General features: G+C 46.5%; 1 protein-coding gene across 6 annotated transcripts in view; it reads left to right on the top strand.

Annotated features, from left to right (window-relative positions):
• KMT5B (lysine methyltransferase 5B) overlaps window positions 1–14,813 on the top strand; it is a 57,966-nt gene that overhangs the window by 11,255 nt on the left and 31,898 nt on the right. For all 6 annotated transcript variants that reach the window (XM_043581869.1, XM_043581872.1, XM_043581873.1 and 3 more), the window contains exon 2: window positions 10,398–10,633. In XM_043581869.1, the coding sequence (XP_043437804.1) occupies window positions 10,474–10,633 (160 nt within the window). In that variant the 5' untranslated portion in view covers window positions 10,398–10,473. The remainder of the gene's footprint in view (window positions 1–10,397; window positions 10,634–14,813) is intronic.

The following is a 14,813-nucleotide window of genomic DNA, read 5'->3' as shown; positions in this document are numbered from 1 at the left end:
ATCATGACCTGAGCCGAAGTTGGACGCCTAACCGACTGAGTCACCCAGGTGCCCCATAATAACCGTTTTTAAAAGTATATTTAAAACAACTTTTTAAAGGTGTTTATAAGTTTTTCCTGTGATACGTTGCAATTTTATGTGTTTTGGGGGTCTGGTAACTGTAAAGCATTTTTCCTTTGGTTTACTTTGTCACGGTCTCTGTATTAGTTTCTTGTGGCTGCTGTAACAAACTGCCACAAATCTGGTGTGTTAAGACAGCAGCAGTGTATTCTCCGCTGGGGAGGCCAGAAGTTCGCCCGCTGTTTCACAGGGCCAAAATCAAGGCGTGGTATGGCTCCCCCTGGAGGCTGTGGGACAGAAGCCTGTTCCTTGCCTCCCCTAGCTTGTGCGTCTTTGCCTCTCCTGTCAAATCTCCCTCTGCTGCCCTCTTGTAGGGTCGCTTGTGATAGCATCGAGAGCCCACTCAGATAACTTGTTTCGTTTCAGAACCCATAACTTAACCGCCTCTCCAAAGAACCTTTGCTTTATAAACATTCACAGGCTCCAGATTAGGACCCGATATCTTTGGGGGCCGTTTTCCAGCCTGCTATAGTCTCCTTTGTAGCAGTTAGCACTACCATTTCAGCATGATTCATGATCCTGTCTCTGGCCATCATTTTATCCTGAAAGGGGGTGGGTGGAGCATTACGATGCATTGTGGGAAATTGCTCCCAGTCTGGTGCCATCTCTTGCTGCATCAGAAGGGCCTTTACCACCTGAGGCTGCCTGGGGATGCTGTTAAGTTGGCTGAAGCAAAACGCTTGATCGCTTTGACTCTACAAAACCTGGGGAAAAAGAAGAAATGATACTTACTCGTCTGACTTCGCAAATGACACTTCTTTCTGACAGTATTTAGAAGAGCAAGTTGTAAGGTTACAAGTCTGATCATAAATTCACGATAGTTTTCTCGAGTGCTTAACTGTCTTGTCAGAATGTATTCTAGGCTTAGCGTGTTGTAACGTGGGATATTGATCACACGTGATTCTGATAGCTTTGCGGGGGCTTCTTCTATTGGCCTGATAGTATGAATTATTATTCTAGAATTCCGTGGGACCTTGGATATCTATTGATTACAGATGGATTTGGCATAATTTGATAAAGACAGATTTGCAATTCTTTGATACATCATGGTGGAGTCCTTTTGTAACTTTAGATTCAAAAGAAAGTACTGATCACCAGTTGGCCTGTATGTAGCAGTCAGGTTTGGGCCTAAAAAGGGAGATGTGATAGGCACGGACCTGTGGTTTGTTGAGCCTTGTGCTAGGTGCCAGTGACCCCAGAGTGCACCTTAGCTGGCATCCGCTGCAGTGGGAAAGCCAGGTGTCGTCAAGTAATTACACGAAGAAGCGAGGACGGTTGAAAGAGAAAGCTTCTAAGAAGGCAGCCTGTGGGACGGAGGACTGGGGGTGGGGGGATTGATGGGCAGCTTGACCGCATCCCAGGTACAGAGCCCGTGTACACGCCTAGCACGCTAGAGGGATGAGGCCCCGGGCTGTGTCTGGAGGTCCGGCTGGAGCGCGGGGAGAGGGGCAGGGCCGCACCATGCAGGACCTTTTGGGGATCAGCAAGGCAAGTTGTGTTACTGGTAGATCTTAACAATTTCCAGATACTACTTGTGTTTCTGCTATTGCACGGAGGTTGGACATGTGAGGCCCCAGAAGGGAAATTGGATTTTTACTTCACTGGTGGGTTGCACTGACCCTAGCCTGTGCAGTCACTGCTGGCCCCGGGGGGGGGGGGGGGGGGGGGGGAGGGGGGGGGACGACACTTTTGTTCTTTGGGGGGGGTGGGGCTGTTTTCTCTCTGGACGGTGCTTTCTTTCATTTTTATGCTTTTGTGTTTGTCTTCCTTGTGCTTATTTTAACAATAAAGCTCCAGGGAGGCTGCGACTGTGGTACTGGAATATCACGGTCTCTAAGCAGAGGCGTCAGAAACTTGTGGAAGTATTTCAGTGACGTGTTAGACTTCCCTGATGTTTGAATTGCTATAATTAAGATTTTAGAAATTGGCTTTGACGACGTACATAAAAATGATGCAGAAGGATTTTTGTGATGTCTGTCTTATTTTCCTTTTAATATCTCTGTGTTCAAATTTTTATTATAAAAGTAATACATGCTCATTTTGAGAAGTTGAACCTTGTGAAAGATATACCGCGTAACAAAAAAATTGCTTGTGATCTCATTCTCCGGAGATAATTCTGTTAGCTATTTGGTGTTTCGGATTGTTTTCTTAGGATATTGTAGCTGAATCACTTGAAAATTGTTTGCTCTGTTTTTTCTCAGTGAAGTTTTTGAAAAGTCCTCTGGCAGGCTTTTTTTTTTTTTTTTTAATCTGCTTTTTAAAAATGTGTGCAGGGGTGCTTGGGTGGCTCAGTTGATTAAGCGTCAGACTTGATTTCAGCTTGGGTCATGATCTCACAATTGTGGGATTGAGCCCCACATCAGACTCCACGCTGAGCATGGAGCCTGCTTAAGATTAAGATTCTCTCTCCCTCTCTCTTCTGCCCCTCTCCCCTGCTAGCACTCTCTCTCTTTCAAAGTAAATAATAAAGATAAACCTTAAAAACGTGTGCTACCTTCTCAACCACGTGGGACTTGTTTCTTTGCCATTGGATAATTTCTCTAAGATAAACTGTCTGAGACAAGTTCAACATGTAGTCTGGTTAGAGAATTTTTTTTAATTTTTTTTTTAAACGTTTATTTATTTTTGAGACAGAGACAGAGCATGAACGGGGGAGGGTCAGAGAGAGAGGAAGACACAGAATCCGAAACGGGTTCCAGGCTCTGAGCAGTCAGCACAGAGCCCGACGCGGGGCTCGAACTCATGGACCGCGAGATTGTGACCTGAGCCGAAGTCGGACGCTTAACCGACTGAGCCATCCAGGCGCCCCTCTTTTTTTTTTTTTTTTTTTTAATGTTTATTTTCAGAGAGAGAGAGAGAGACGGACCATGAATGAGTGTGGGAGGGGCAGAGAGAGAGGGAGACAGAGGATCCCAAGCAGGCTCCATGCTGCCAGCACAGACCCCGACTTGGGGACTGATCTCACGAACTGAGATCATGACCTGAGCCCAAATCAAGAGTCAGATGCTCAACCGACTGAGTCACCCAGGCTCACCTGGTTAGAAAATTCCTGGTGGTGTCACAGGAATTATATTAAAATTCTTGATTTATTCAGAGTCACTGTTTTCATTTTACTGACAGTTTTTAAAATTCTGGTTTGTGTTTAAGACATTCGAGTAGGAAAGGATTGGAACAGAGTTTTCAAATTGAGCATGAGCAGTTAAGTCAGAAGTCACTCAACAGTCCATAACCCCTTGTGTGCCCGTAAAGGGACAGTGGAAGGAGAGAAGGACATTGACGTTTGTTGATGCTCTGTCACTGCTGGAACCGTGCAGGCACTTGATGTGAACCAAGCACATTTTCTGTGAAACAACTCTGCTTCGCTTTGAAAATTTTTTAAGTATTGGGTTTTTTGTTTGGTTGGGTTTTTTTTTTTTCCAATTATAAATAGATTTGCTGTAAACATTTGGAGGGTAAATTTTTTTATGTTCATCTCATTCCCCCAAAGGTAGGGAATGCTGTTGGTGATTTGAAATGTGTGGTGTGCCTCTTACCTTAGTGGTATTATCATAGGAAGTTTCCTCTTTTTTTTTCTTTATAAACTTCTTTGTAAATTCTTTTTTATGTTTATTTATTTTTGAGAGAGACAGAGACAACGTGAGTGGGGGCAGGGGGGTGGAGCAGAGAGAGAGACTCCCAAGCAGGCTCCATGCTGTCAGCACACAGCCCAATGCGGGGCTCAAACTCAGGAAACTGAGATCATGACCTGAGCTGAAACCAAGAGTCAGACACTTCACCAACTGACTACGCAGGCACTGTAAACATTTTTTATTTGTGAGTAATCTCTACACACACCGTGGGCCTTGAACCACCACCCTGAGGTCAAGTCATGTATTCCACCAGCTGAGCCAGCCAGGTGCCCCTAAAAAGTTTCCTCTTTAAATTTTTTTTTTTTCAACGTTTATTTATTTTTGGGGCAGAGAGAGACAGAGCATGAATGGGGGAGGGGCAGAGAGAGAGGGAGACACAGAATCGGAAGCAGGCTCCAGGCTCTGAGCCATCAGCCCAGAGCCCGACGCGGGGCTCGAACTCACGGACCGTGAGATCGTGACCTGAGCCAAAGTGGACGCTCAACCGATTGAGCCACCCAGGCGCCCCGGGAATCTGTTTGTTTAAAAACTTGTTGTTAAAAAAGAGCCATATAAACTCTGAAGGCATGCTGATCTCAAATTAACCTTCCTTTCATCTCCCTCCCCTGAGTTTAATTTACATGTGTTCTTTCGGTCACATGCAGCTCTCTCTCATTTGAAACAAATGACACAGGACTTAGGACTCTTTCTGTTCATTATTCCCTATGTTCCCCTCTGCCATCTAACTCTTTCCCCACGAGCCCATGTTTCAGCACTTCACGTCTGTTCTCAGATCGTCAGCGGCCCATCTTGCCCTTGAGTTTTGATGCCTGAAAGAGCTTTGCCCTGTGAGCGTCTGCGGCCCGTGCCCGAGTCGGTCACGCGCTTCCTGAAGCGCTGGTCCCTGTTTGCTCTTTGCTTTTCCTCCCTGACTAGTTGCTCCTTTCAGTTGCCTTTGCTGCTGGGTCCTGGTCTGAGGGCGGCTCCCTGTGTCCTTAGCCTTCTTTCACCTGCACTCACCCCCCGGGTGATTGCATCTTGTCCCGTTAGGGCACCGGCCAGCCTGGACCAGTACTCCGGGCCCTTAGGTCCAGCGGCCCGTCTGGCGTCTGTCTCTCCTGGGCATCTCGAACATGACCGAAACTCAACTCCTGCGCCCCGACCCCTGCCAAAACCTGAGCTGCCTGTAGTCTTTGCCACCTCTGTAAATTCTGTGCTTCAATTTGGAGGCCTGTTAGAGTCCCCTCTTTCCCACGGTTCGCTTGCAGATCCTGTCTCTCTGCGAACCTTCAGAAAAGATCCCAAAACCAGTGACTTCTTGCCACCCGTGCTGCCCCAGGCCACTGGTTCATTGCAGTAGCCTCTTAACTGGTGCTTTCTCTCGTGTTCCCCACTTATTACTGGCTTCATTAGATCTGCTTTTTAAAAAGCATTTATCTGTGAGCTTTCCTCCACATAGCAAGCGGCTAGCGTGGGCCTTTAAAGTTGTAACTTAGACCACGTCAGTCCTGCTTTCCATCTCCCTGAGAGTCCATGCCCAGGTGTCAGCAGTGGCTTTGACACTCTCCGTTACATGTTCTGGCACCCCTTCCGGTCTCCCTCCTGCCCCCTCCCTGCTTACCCGGCCGCAGCCACACTGGACTCTGTGCTGGTCCTCTGCACACCCACTGCTGCCTCCCTTTCCCACCCCTGTGTCACCTGAAACACTCCCTGCCACTTAGAAACCGCTTGATTTTCTCCAAGGTGCTGGCATTTAATTGCCAATTTGTTACTTCCCAGCGATTTTTTCATTAGAATGTAAGCACAGATGAGGGCAGAAACCTGGTTTTGTCCTTTGCTGTATCCCCCGGGCCTGGAACCGGAATGTAATAGATGTCTAATGATTTTCCTGATTTACGCACTTGACCCTTGAACCCCCTGTGTGGTCAGAATTCCACATACAACTTTTGACTCCCCAAAAACTTAGCTACCAACAGTCTACTGTTGCCTGGAAGTCTTATCGACAAAATAAATGGTTAACGTGAGTTTTGTATATTACGTGTATGGTATGTTGTATTCTGCAATAAAGCTCCAGAAGGTGTGATTAAGAAAATCCTTAGAAAGAGAAAACACATTTACAGTGCTGGACTGCATTGATCGGAAAAAAATGGACACAGAAGTGGATCCATGTTGTTCAGGGGTCAACCATCTTGGGGAATTGGAACAGAGAGGGATTGGGCATCGTTACTCCATTTAAGGAGTGCCCGCTACTCTTTGAAATTTTTTTTTTCTGCCAATTTTGGGGTAAATTTCAGGTAATTCTTACTTCTGAATACAGTGGCCAGTTGGTTCAGACGCTGTCAACCAAGCCAAGTCCACGGTGGTATTTGTGAGCCAGCTGTTCCCCGGGCCAGAGAGACTGCACCCTTGCTGATGTTGGGCGTGGGGCCGCTGTGGGAGCCGTGAAAGGCTTTAGGCTTTGCTGGCCTCCCCATGTTTCTCCACAGGCTACTACGATGTCAGCTGTGTGAGCTTTTGGGATTCCGTCTCCACCTTTAACATGTAAGTGTTCTTTCAGCGTGTGGTCTCAGAGGAAAGATGGCACCGACGGGAAGAGTCCGCACTCGGGAGGCCAGAAGAGACAAGCAGCGACCTCATGAGTAGTAGGGCATACCTTCATTTTGAGCTAGAAATTTATAAATAGCCCCCAAATTCTGATAGTTTCACTAGAACTGGTTTTTACAAAACAGTTCATTTGTGAGCTTAAGTAATGTCTTTGGCCTTAACGGTAACTGCCGCCGTCTGGACCAGGGGACCAGGGGAGCGTGTGGGAGCCTCAGCGAGAAAGTATCCAGGCGGGCAGTGTAGTCATACCAGTGAAATTCAGCCATGTTCTGTGATTGACGGCGTGATACCTTAGTATCTTAAAAGTTCAAACAAAATAGTATCGGTTGACTGCAATAGAAGTGAGACTGGAGGGGCGCCTGGGGGGCTCACTCGGGACTTCGGCTCAGGTCGTGATCTCACGGTCCCCACGTCGGGCTCCGCGCTGTGTGAGGCACGCCTGAGATTCTCTCTCTCTGCCCCTCTCCTGCTCGCACACACTCTCTCTACAACAAAACGAAACAAAACTTGTAAAAAATGAGGCTTGAGGTTATGAATTTGCTTCAGTTTGGATGGATCATTAATCCTCACCCTCATTTCATTGAAATTACGTGTAATTTCTGTGTTCCACGCACTGGGCTGAAGTGTGCTGCTAAAATGACTTCTTGGCGAACTTTTCTTAATTCTCAGGGGAAAAAATTGGTCGATAGGTCTGATGTCCTCAGATTAAAATTTTGGCCTGTGTTCTCTGCTCTATCAGATGAGCTAGTGGATGAGGAAGTGACTGAGAACAATAGCTTTCACACCGAGTTGAGTCACAGTCACCTGGAGGGCTTATTAAAAGCAGGTTGCTGGATTTCACCCCAGGTTTTCTGCTTTTTATCTGAGTGAGAATCTCAGTTGGGACTTAAGTGGAGAGATTACTTACTGTTCCTTTTGTCCCTTAAATCTCTCCGAAGCCACGTTGCTCTTTTCTGTTCCATGTGTAGTTCTATTTTATGTCTCATCATCGAGGGATATCAGGAGTCCTGAGTCCTAAAAACACATTCTCCAGCCATTCTCCACGAGTTGTGTGTTCCGTGAGGGCATTCTCGAGATGAGCTTCCGAGATCGTTCCTGTTAGGCATAGGCCACACCTTCATTTATTGATTCTTTCGTCACTCGAGGGCCTCGGATCCAGTTTGTGCTGTGCTGGAGAACAGGAAAATGAGTTCTTGGCCTCAGGAACTCGGGCAGTTAAGGAGGCAGGCAGACCATTGCAGTGTAGTGACATAAGGGTTTTCACCTAAGTTTTGTAGTAGGGATGTCCACCTGAATTTGGCGGTGAGGGTCAAGGAAGACCCTGGAGCGTGAAGAGGTTAGCCAGACGAAGAGACGGGTCAGACTGTTACAGGCACGGGCGAAGGAAGAGTGTCGTGGGCCTTGCCTTTTTTCCAAGCTTTCTTTGTCTTTCTGCGTCAGAAGCATACTGCTCCTAATTCCTCTGCCTCTTCTTCTGAGTACACATACAGGACATTTGGTCGTCAGTAGGTCTCGTGTTCAGTCTGATAAAACGTAATAATTGAAAAATCTCCAGCTTATAACCACTGTGTCTGTAGTTTTACCTGCCTTTCCTTTTTTTCTTTTTAATTTTTTCATGTTTATTTTTGAGACCGAGACAGTGCGGGTGGGGGGAGGGGCAGAGAGAGGGAGACCCAGAATCCGTAGCAGGCTCCAGGCTCCGAGCTGTCGGCACAGAGCCCGACACGGAGCTCGAACCCACGAACGGTGAGATCGTGACCTGGGCTGAAGTCGGACGCTTCACCAGCTGAGCCACCCAGGCGCCCCGTACCTGCCTTTTCTGTTGTTCGTGCAGCGTTTTCTGGGTTTCGTGAGGCGGACAAGAAAAATGAAAGGCTAGGCAAATGAAAGTTGAGTGCTAATTGAATTTAAGTGAAAGAGCCAGGAGAAGAACACATAGTAGAGAACGTTTGTAAACAGCATCCTTAGTACGGATCAGACATTCTTTACCTTTGTACGTAGGCGTGTGGCTCGCACACACACTTTACCACTGTGAATTCACACACAAGTCCTGTGACCGTGGAGGAGACCTGAGATCAGGTAAAAACTCAGTGTTTCGTATTTTTGTTGGGTATTGTTAAAGGCGTGACCAAGTATACATTTCTGGAAGTACCTCAGAATAGTTTATCATTTGTGTTGCTCTGTGCGTTCGTAAAAAAATAAGGGAAGTCGGCCTCGGGGTGGTCTAGCGAGAGACCCTCGGGTGGCAGTGCCGGGTTCTCCTGGGGATCCTGCCCCCAGCCTGATTGTGTGGCTCTGGGCACGAGCGTCAACCTCTCTGGCGTCGGTTCCACGTGCAGATGGAAGGAAAAGTTCAGATAGCTCTGAACTTTTGTGTTTTTGCACTTTCTTACCCTGGAGCCTTTTTAGTCTGATTTATATTAGAGCATAATTCCATAATGAGGTGATGCCACGGACATCCCTTTCTGTGATCTGTTACACTCTTATTTCCAAAGGGCCTTACAGATTATGAGCATCCCTCACTAGCCAAATCATTCACTTCCCAAATTCAGCTAATTAAAATTCAGATGGTGAGGGATATCTCTATATTGGCAGATATTACAGTTACTCAATTTTTGTTGCTATTGTAAAGGCAGACATTTCATGATGGGCAAGACTTTGATATTTGAATATCAGTCCCTGAAGTACCTTGAGCATTGACTTCAAACTGACAACAGAAAGGCAGAGCTGTTGTGGACAAAGCTTGACTTAGACCCCTTTTCTTAAGCTCTCCTCGTAACAGAAGAGAACATCCTTGGGATTTTCTCACACAGTTAATACACTGTTCCCAAAACATGTAATTTTTTTTAATATTCATTGGCTTATTTTGTTTAAAAAAAATTTTTTTTAATGTTTTTATTTATTTTTGAGACAGAGAGAGAGCATGAGCAGGGAAGGGGCAGAGAGAGAGGGAGACACAGAATCTGAAGCAGACTCCAGGCTCCGAGCTGTCAGCCCAGAGCCCGACACGGGGCTCGAGCTCACAGACTGTGAGATCATGACCTGAGCCAAAGTCGGACACTCAACTGACTGAGCCACCCAGGCGCCCCTGTTTGCTTATTTGGGAGAGAGAGAGAGAGAGTGCACAAGCAGGGGAGGGGCAGAGAGAGGGGGAGAGAGAGAGAGAATCCTGAGTGAGTTCTGTACTGCCAGCACAGGGCCCAACGCCGGGCTTGAACTCAGGAACCGTGCGATTGTGACCTGAGCCAAAATCAAGAGCCCGATGCTTAACTGACTGAGCCACTCAGACGCCCCTACCAAAACGTGTAATTTGAGCAGATTATTAAACTGTACCTAAACGTCCGCATAACAAGGTGCAAAATTATTCTTACTGGCAAGCGAGAGATAGACACTTACGAGCACTTAACTCTTTGTCGGTGGCTGTTTGCAGCACAAGCAATGAGCAAGACGAGTGAATTCCTCTCCAGAGTCTGGGCGTGCTGAGTGACAGCACAGATGACACCGGATGGCTTGGGGAGCCGAGTGGTCTTTAAAGAGTGGAAACATTAGTTACTAAATTACCTTTTTTTTTTTCCTCCAAAAAAGTCTTTATTATTTATTACGTACAGAGGGGAGGAGTTCAGTCCTTGGCTGCCACTCTCCTCACGGCTGCCAGGACGTCGCTCAGCACCTCTCTCGTCCTTTTGGCACGGATGTGCGTCCCCTCCCTTTTCTCGATGAACTGGTGGTGCGCTTGTCCTCGGAGGCGTCGGGCAGCGCATGGCGCACCTCGGGTGGCGTCCTGCACGAACTCGGGGTGTGCTTGGTGAGGGGGCCACGGCCGGGCCTTGGCTTGCTCCTGTCCTTCCCTCCTGGTGGCCCTTGCTGAGCGCCCCCCCCCCCCCCCCCCCCCCCCCCCCCGCCAAACGCAGAGCCTGGGCTGCTGCTCCTCGGTGGCCCCTCGGTGGCCCCGGCAGCCCGAGACAGAATTCCTTTCAATACTTCGTATCTTTCTCAAGGGTCCGGGCAGTATGGTCTCTTACGTACTTACCTCCCGGTTCTGTTTTTCATGTTTTGTTTTGTTAGGAGAGAACGTTGGAATTATTCTCTAAGCTATCTGAAGAGAACGACTCAATGCACCTGGGTCAGGCGGTCTGTGGGCATGAAGTGGTTGGGAGAATCCAAGAACATGGTGGTGAATGGCAGGAGGAGTGGAGGCAAGTTGTCTAATGACCATCCGCAGAGCCCGGCCAAATTGCAGCCCGCGGGGAAGGAGGCCGCGAAGGCCGGCAGACACGCGGTTGAGAGGAGGTCGAGCAGATGTATGTACACGATGCAACTGTCATTTCCGTTGTCGCGCGGGGCGGTGATTCTTCGCAGCTTGTAACGTGTATTCTGTCTCTGCTGTTTTCAAAACAAGTTTTCATGTGCTCCCAGCTAACGGTGCAGGTTTTTCTTTCTTTCTTTCTTTTTCACCCTTTCAGAGTTTTGACAGTCTTTATCTCCTCTGAGGTGTACGCCTCTAGTTTGGTGCTTAATGAGATCGCTTTGATTATGCTTTTGTATCCATAACTTTAAGTTCTATTTTGTAGCGTGGATGTCTGAATGGCTGACCTGCTCTATAAACTGTATTAAAGTGCTGCTGCTGAATTTCTTTGAAGTTCAAACTGTATTTTTATGTGTGATGTAAGTATAAGTATGTATCTCTTTGAAAACTGAGACGTGTGAATAATAAATTCAACTCTCATTTACAGGGGAAACGGAACTTAGGGCAGCGTCACAAATTGTCGCCGTTCCTTCCGTTTCTGTAGGGCGGACGGTGGTGTATCCCGACATCAGAGCACTGTTGATGACGCGTGACTTCTCACCTTGCTCCTCCTTGGTGAGGGTGGGGCTGCTTGTGGAGAGTTCAAGAAATAGTTCTTTTAAGAGCAGGACAGTGCCCCGGGATGCGTGTGAGCCTTAGGTAGGCAGCTGCCTTAGGTGAAGATACCCAGTGGCGCACGGCCGCGGTGAGGGAGGACGGCTTTTTCCGTTCTTGTTTTTCCTGAGGTTAATTTAGCCCCTCCGGAACATCCTTCGTTTGCGTTGGAATTGGCCCGCTCTGAGTAGGGTTGGCTCTGCCTGGCATTTGGAACGGTTTCAGGTAGATTGCACCAGTCCTGACTGATTACCCTCATCCCTGTTAGAGGTTTATGCAGTTTACAGGGCCCAGGCTGCCCTTAGCCTCTCCATGTCAGAGCAGGTCACTGTGTCTGTAGTACACGAGGCGGAAATCCCTGCTTGGGGTAGGAGGGAGAGAGCCCAGGACTGGATAGATTTCTCCTATTCGTGGACACCCGCCCACCCTGTAGTACGTGACGGGAACCGAAAGGAATTGAGAAACGTAACGACTATAGCAGGGGTATTGGTTCCTGGCGGTAAATTAGGCGACTTTTTTTGGTCGGTTTTTAATTTTTCCATATTGCCGTTGGCCGCCTTTTTGGGCATCCCAGAGCAAAAAGGTCTTACAGTTGTTGGAGGTACGTGATCATTTAGAAAAACGATCGTTAGATGGGCTACGCTTTGCCGTGTGTAGACAGATTTAGAGGACAGGCTGGAAAAACCCAGAGAGTTGAAGACGGACAGCATCGTATTGAGTGTCATTGGACAAGAATGATACAAAAAGAGAGCCAGTGATGAAGCAAAACAAAGCAATGTTCCATCTTAGGTAAACCTCAGTGATTTCACGTGAAAGAGCCACAAAATACACGAAGCAGATGCTGACAGCATTGAAGGGAGAAACAGACAATTCAGTGATTTGGAGACGTCAGTTCCCCACTTTGAATAATGAATAGAATAGTGAGGCAGAGGATGAACAGGGAAAGACTTAGACACTACCCTAAACCAGTGCTTCCTGACAAACGTCTGTAGAACACTCCACCCACCAACAACGCACCTTCTTCTCAGGTGCATGTGGAACATTCTTCAGGATAGGCCATAGGCTAGGCCACGCAACAAGTCTCAACAGACCTGAAAGGTTTGGAGCCATACATCGTACGTTCTCTGACCACAGTGGAGTAAAATTAGAAGTGAATAATGGAAATTTGAGAGAATCACAATAGTTGACTCCTTGAAAAGATCGACAAAATCGGCAAACCTCTATCCAAGACTAATCAAGAAAAAGAGCAGAGTCAAGAATGAGAGAGGGGACATTACTGCTGCATCACAGAAATAAAAAAGGTTATAATGGACCACTCTGAACACTTGGATGCCAACAAACTCGGTAACTTAAATGAATAAATTCCTAGAAAGTCACGAACTACCAAAATGGATTCAAGAAGAAACACAAAAATCCAAATAAACCCGTAGCATGTAAAGAGGTTGAATCAGTAATTTTTAAAACACACTACGAAGAAAGTCTCAGGCCTGGATGGCTTTGTTGGTGAATACCGGCAGACATCTAAAGAGGAATCAACACCAGTTCTTTACAGACTGTTCCAAAAAGTAGAAGGCAAGGGAGCACTTCCTCATGCAATAAGACCAGTATTAACTCTGCTACCAACACCAAAGACCTCACAAGAAAAAATACCCTAAAAAGTACAATATCTCTATTAAAGTGTGGACACAAAATCCTCAACAAGATACTAACAAACCAAATCCAGCAACAAGTGAGAATGATTCTGTTGCATAAGCAGGTGGGATTTATCCCAGGAATGCAAAGTTGGCTTTATACCTGAAAATTAATGCTCCCACTTCAGTAGCATGATGGACAAAACCCATATGATCATTCCAGTAGATGCAGAAAAAGCATTTGACAGAATTCAGCACCCTTTCAGGGTAAAAGCACTCAACAGAGTAGGAACGGAAGGAAATTCTTCAACCTGATAAAGGACATCTACAGAAACCCACAGCTCATGTCCTACTTACTATTGAAAGACCAGTAAATGCTTTTCCCCTGAGATCAGGAACAAGACGAGGATCTTTTCTCACCGCTTCTGTTCACTGTTGCGCTAGAGGTTCTAACCACAGCGTTGAGGCAAGAAAATGAACTAAAAGGCATTCAGGTTGGAAAAGAGGTAAAAACCATCTCTCTTTGCAGACGACGTGATTGAGGAATCCACTAAAAAACATTAGAGCTTGGGGCGCCTGGGTGGCTCAGTCAGTTAGGCGTCCGACTTCAGCTCAGGTCATGATCTCACCGTCTGTGAGTTTGAGCCCTGTGTCGCGCTCTGTGCTGACGGCTCAGAGCCTGGAGCCTGCTTTGGATTCTGTGTCTCCGTCTCTCTCTGCCCCTCCCCTTCTCATGCGCGCGCGCTCTCTCTCTCTCTCTCTCTCTCTCTCTCTCTCTCTCTGTCTCAAAAATAAAAACATTAAAAACAAACAAAAAACATTAGAGCTTATAAATGAGCTCAGCAGTGTAGATCAACACGCAAACTATAAAACTTACAGTTTGAAAACTGTAAGACATTATTGAAAGAAATTAAAGAAGACCTAAATAAATGGAAAGACATCCCATGTTCATTGATTAGAAGACTTAATATTGTTATGATGGCAGTACTCCCCAAATGATCTACAGATCTACAGGGATCTGTAGGGATCTACAGGGAGTGAACGCAGTCCCTATCAAAATCTCAATTGGCTTCTTTGCAGAAATTGACAAACGGATCCTAAAATTCTTGTGGAAATTCAGGGAACCCAGAGCAGCGAAAACAGTGTTGAGAAGGAACAAAGATGGCACACTCACACTTCTCAGTTTCAAAACTTACTACCAAGCTGCAGTGTTGTATTTGGCTAGACACCTATCCATGGAATAGAATCAAGAGTCTGGAAATAAGCCTTCATGTTTGTAGTTGATTGATTTTTGACAAGCATGCAAAGAAAATTAAGTGGGGAAAGAATAGTCTTTTAATAAATGGTGCTGGGAAAACTGGATATCCACATGCAAAAGAATGAAGTTGGACCCTACCTCACGGTATGTGTGAAAAATTAAAATGGATCAAAGGACCTTAATTATAAAATCCCTGGAAGAAAACAAAAGCATACATCTTCATGACTTTGGATCAGGCAGAGGTTTCTTAGATAGGACACTAAAAGCACAAGGAACAAAAGAAAAAAGGTAAATTGAAATTCATCAGTGTTAACAAACTTTTGTGCTTTAAGGGATTAACATCAAGAACATGAAGAGACACTCACAGGAGGGGGAAAAACATTTAAAAATCACATATCCATCCGATAAAGGACTAGTATCTAGAATATATAAAGAACTGTTACAAGTCAGCAGTAAAAGACACTCCAATTTCTTTCTCTTTCTCCCTGCCTCCCTCTTTCTTTCTTTCCCTTCCTTCCTTGCTTCCTTCCTTTATGAGAGGGAGAGAGAGTGTGTGCACAGGGAAGGGGCAGAGAGAGGGAGACAGAATCTCAAGCAGGCTCCACGCTGCCAGTGTAAAGCCTGATGTGGGGCTTGAACTCACAAATCGCGAGATCATGACCTGAGCTGAAGTTGGATTCTTGACTGACTGA

The sequence above is a fragment of the Prionailurus bengalensis genome, chromosome D1 (assembly GCF_016509475.1).
Source record: "Prionailurus bengalensis isolate Pbe53 chromosome D1, Fcat_Pben_1.1_paternal_pri, whole genome shotgun sequence".
In the NCBI taxonomy this organism is placed as follows: domain Eukaryota; kingdom Metazoa; phylum Chordata; class Mammalia; order Carnivora; family Felidae; genus Prionailurus; species Prionailurus bengalensis.
The sequence above is the reverse complement of the archived record's forward strand: the minus strand, read 5'-3'. Positions and strand labels throughout refer to the sequence as shown.